The following is a 4,737-nucleotide window of genomic DNA, read 5'->3' on the forward strand; positions in this document are numbered from 1 at the left end:
TTAAAGAAGCGTTAGGTAAAACTGTATTATTCCCGGTATTTGTTTAGCGGATATTTCTGGGATTGTGTGTTATCGCAACTAGAAATCCGAACATTTTTTTTAGGTCTTTGTCACAGTCATTTAGATTATTTGATAAAAATTCATACGCTTAAAGGTTACTGTTTCAATTTTGGAGTTAGGTTACTGTATAAAAATGTTTTATTTACCAAATATATTACATTTTACATATAGCACTGTAATATACGTTCATAGATTTGTTTATTTAAAAAAAATGTTTTAAAAAAGCTACTATATTGAAGTTTTAAAATATGTACAATAACATTATCATGGATAACATTTCAGAAATGGCATTTTCACTTTTGTTTACTTGATAAATCGCGCAATTTCACGACATACGTTTTGCACTCGAATTTTCAATTGTCGAATTTCCGTTTGAACCTTTTTAACATTGTCGGCGAGTTTGGCCTGTTTCTCTTTGGTGGCGTCCATTCTTCTTGATAGTTCTTGGATAACATATTCTTGGTTATTACGAACTATCAAAAGCCGATTGTTCTCAATTTTCCGATTTAAATTCTTCAACGCGTCCGTCTCCAGTTCCAAATCGATTTCCGCCAATTCCAGATCTACTACCTTCTCGTCGAGTTTCAAAATGAAAGTCGATAGTCGGTCCAATTTGAACTTTAGCTCTTGGGAGTCGCTGTTTTTGAAGGTTTCGCTAGTTAAGTCCAGTTCACTTGGATCAATCATGGTAATGGAGTAATCCAAACCGGAAGCACCATGGTCAGTCATTGTTTCTGGATGTTGCGGACTCTCTTCAATCGGAGCTGGGGCTTTCTCTTTTAACGGTATCAATAGTTTCTTTATATTTTCCATGACCTTCAACTTGCCGTTCACAACGTCCAACGGTTTTTCGTCTTTGTGGTTTAAGACGTCCGTTTTCGCTCCTTTCTCGACTAGGATCTGGACAATCTGATCGTATCCACCGTAACAAGCGAAATGTAACGGCGTCTCCATATTTATGGTAGCGGAGTTCACATTAGCACCGTGCATTATCAAACAAGTGACCAGGTCATGGTTTCCATTGATGGTGGCCAGTTGAAGCGGCGTGTATCCGTCTTTGTCCTTGACGTTCGGATCGACATTTTTTTGTACGAGAAGCCAGATCAGATCTTCACGGCCCATACGCGTTGCCAAGTGGAGGAGACTTTCACCGTTGACCTTGAAATTTGCGTTTCCTCCTTTGTCCAACAGTAACGAGACGACGTCATTGTGACCTTTCTTCATCGCCAGATACAACGGATTTCGCTCGTTGTTATCTTTGTTGTTGGTCAACGTTTGTTCTTGCAACAATAGTTGAACGATCTGTAAATGACCTTCATTCGATGCGGCGGCTATAGGGCAAAATAGGCCAAACTGACTAGAATTGACTAGAGCCCTGAGCTCCAAGAGCATCACGCATTCTTGGTAATTACCAAGTCTCGCCGCGTGGTACAGTCGCAACCATAGTAAGTACCGCTTTTCAAACACATCGACTATTTCTTCATAATCTCTTCTCTTGGCAATGTCCACAGGTTTCCTTCCGGTTCTATCCAACGCTTCCATGTTGGCTCCTTTTTGAAGGAGAAGTTCAACGACGTTCTTGCGACGGTATTCGCACGCTCGGTGTAACGGCGTTCTCTTCTGCCAAACACGATTGACATCCGCTCCGTGTTCTACCAGAAGACAAATGATAGAGTCGGTGGCATTTTTTGCCAAGGCGATATCCAACGCCGTCCCGTGGTCCATCGTCACCAAATTCGGGTCAGCTCCTTTTTCCAGTAACAGACGAACTATCTTCTCTCGCCCATATTCCGCCGCCACAGTCAAAGGAGACCAGCCACAGCGTGTCGAAGTAACCGTAGCTCCGTGGTCCATAAGGGTCTTGCAAATGTCGTGATGGCCCTTTTCGGCCGCTAAATGCAACGCGGTCTCTCCTTTCCAATTGGTCGCGAGGACATCAGCTCCCTGTCTTATCAACTCCAGCGCGAGAGCATGGTTTTCTACCCACGCTGCAGCAGTCTTCAGTAAGTCGTCATCAAACCCCATCGCGATTAAGGACACTAACGGAAATAAATTTAAAAAGTTAGATTGCTTTGAACAAACTTATTATGCTTTTCACGGATTTCTCTACGAAAACGTATTGCTATTTGCAGTTGCAATAGCTTTCTTTTTGGCCCGTAATTTGTAATTTACTGGGACCGGGCTCATTCTCAACGGCCTTAGTATGAAAGGTCTTTATCTAGCGGTGCTAAATCACACTTATTTTAAAGAAAAACGTTTTAGCATCGCCTATTAAAGGTTGGCTTGTGAACTGCTAAGCATCCCTGTTAAGCCGGGAGTAGTGGCTCACTCCTGTAATCTCAGGCGTCCGGGAGGCAGAGTTTGTGGATGGCCGTGTGAGGACGACCACCAATCCCCCAACGGGTGGTCGGAATACTTCCGCCACGGGTGTCCCCACGTATCCCCCCCGTTGGCGTGGCCGTTACACATATCTCGCCCTGATTAATCGGTTATTGTGTGCTGGTGTCTAAGGCCTTAGGTCGACACCGATGTGTGGATTTCAAAAAAAAAGCATCCCTGTTAAACTGTTAAAATATTTAACAAATGAAATTAGCTTTTGGCATCGAAAACAGTGTTTAACCGAGTCTTCTCTAGGATTCACCTTGATAATGTAAATATATTTTGCCCGCCTCGTGTACGTGCAACTTAAATACTTTATTTAAAATTAATAAACGGTTTTTTGCATTGTAAGGTTAACGGTAATATTAAGTGTCGGGAGCTGTTGACTCGCGTGGCATGAAGGGCTTGCCACCACCCTCCTACGCATTGTAACCCTGAATTAATGGCTTTAAAAGTCGCTCGATGATTTAGGTCAAACGTGGTGCCATGGGTATTAGCCTAGCTGATTATTATTATTATTATTATTATTATTATTATTATTATTATTATTATCAAGGGCTTTTCAAAACTAGCATAAATTGTACATCTTTAATAATTGTTAATAAATTGAAACTTACCTACGAAGACTGTGTCTTGAACTCTTCTAATCCTTTTACGAAAATATTGATTTTTTGGTCGGCAGCACAAATATTTTAATCCGCTGACCAGTGGCAAACAAATTTCTCAACGCAACTCGACCAAAGCGATATCAACACATCCAAACATATCGCAAACCTGACGTCACTAAATATATCTTTAATTTATCATAAGTTAGAAAAATAGACAGTGATATCAGCTAAATTCGACCTTTAGAAGTTTGATTATTGGTTATCAACGGAGGTGTTAGCTCAAGTGGGTCATAACACTTTAATATATTTCTGTTCTATTACTAAGTTTAGTCATGAAAAATCAAAAAAAAAAATCAACATTTTATCAATTATTATATCAAAGGTTAAAAAAAGGAACCAAGTTAATAATATCTATGGTTTATGACGGTTGTTAAATGCAAACTTTGCAGATTATTTCCGCAATTTATTAGTAAATAAAAAATATTTGTTTCGGTTCCTATTACTAAGTTTATCAACATTTAATCAATTATTATTTCAAAATTGGAAAAAAAGTAAACAATATGAAGGAGAAAACTGTCAGGAGTTGTAACATGAATCTATTTAACCCAAGAATATTTAACTGTATCATTAGCCACGGTATACCCCAAGAGAACGAGTGATTTACTTTTTTTAAGCCAACTAGAGCGAATTCGTAAATAATGTCATTTTGGTGCAAGATAGTTTACTAGAGCAAAGTTACCGCGAAATTATTTATCACGGATGGTTCGCGTTATTTTGTTACTAATAAGGTTTATAGTTATAAAAATTTCTAGAATACAAATACAAAATGAAAGAATGTAACTTCGATCTTTTGAAAGCGATTCTATCAAGTACCTGTGATGTTTTTAACCATTTAAACATACAAACTATCTGTGAAAAGCTAAGCCTCGCTAATTGACTGTTTGCCATATTATTAATATTAAATAGTAAATTATGTTGTAATTTTATTAGAATAATAACTATTCTGTTGAAATTTTAATATAATAATAACAACTCTGTTGTAATTTTATTATAATAATAACAATTCTGTTGTAATTTTATTATAATAATAACTATTATCTTGTAATTTTATTATAATAATAACAACTCTGATGTAATTTTATTACAATAATAACAATTCTGTTGTAATTTTATTATAATAATAACAATTCTGTTGTAATTTTATTATAATAATAACAATTCTGTTGTAATTTTATTATAATAATAACTATTCTGTTGTAATTTTATTATAATAATAACTATTCTGTTGTAATTTTATTATAATAATAACTATTCTGTTGTAATTTTATTATAATAATAACAATTCTGTTGTAATTTTATTATAATAATAACAATTCTGTTGTAATTTTATTATAATAATAACTATTCTGTTGTAATTTTATTATAATAATAACTATTCTGTTGTAATTTTATTATAATAATAACTATTCTATTAATAATATTAAATAAATAAATGAATATATTTAATTTATTTAATTAAATAGATTCGGGATAAATACTGCAAAAAGGTAACCTAACCATAACGCGTCATTTTAGGAACTAATGCTTCGACTGCTTATAAATAACAGCTGATTCAGCTGAGTTCTACTTCGACTACGTCACTATAAATTGGCTCCGCCCCACGCGTCGCTGGAGATGACCTAGGCCCTAG

The 4,737-nt window shown here is 36.0% G+C and overlaps 1 protein-coding gene across 1 annotated transcript; it reads right to left on the minus strand.

Annotated features, from left to right (window-relative positions):
* Nucleotides 1-254: 254 nt before the first annotated feature.
* Nucleotides 255-3,311, minus strand: LOC149961974 (uncharacterized). The gene is made up of 2 exons (XM_090177743.1): nt 3,057-3,311; nt 255-2,099 (listed from the first exon to the last, which is right to left on the minus strand). The coding sequence occupies exon 2, from the start codon at nt 2,083-2,085 to the stop codon at nt 364-366; it is 1,722 nt and encodes a 573-aa protein (XP_090033869.1). The 5' UTR covers nt 2,086-2,099; nt 3,057-3,311; the 3' UTR covers nt 255-363.
* Between the last annotated feature and the right edge of the window lie 1,426 nt (nt 3,312-4,737).

The sequence above is a fragment of the Leiobunum rupestre genome, chromosome 1, assembly GCF_980474605.1.
Source record: "Leiobunum rupestre chromosome 1, qqLeiRupe1.1.hap1, whole genome shotgun sequence".
Taxonomy (NCBI): domain Eukaryota; kingdom Metazoa; phylum Arthropoda; class Arachnida; order Opiliones; family Sclerosomatidae; genus Leiobunum; species Leiobunum rupestre.

Excerpts from the sequence above, each read along its gene's own strand:
- LOC149961974 (XM_090177743.1), bottom strand. The coding sequence starts at position 2,085 with ATGGGGTTTGATGACGACTTACTGAAGACTGCTGCAGCGTGGGTAGAA.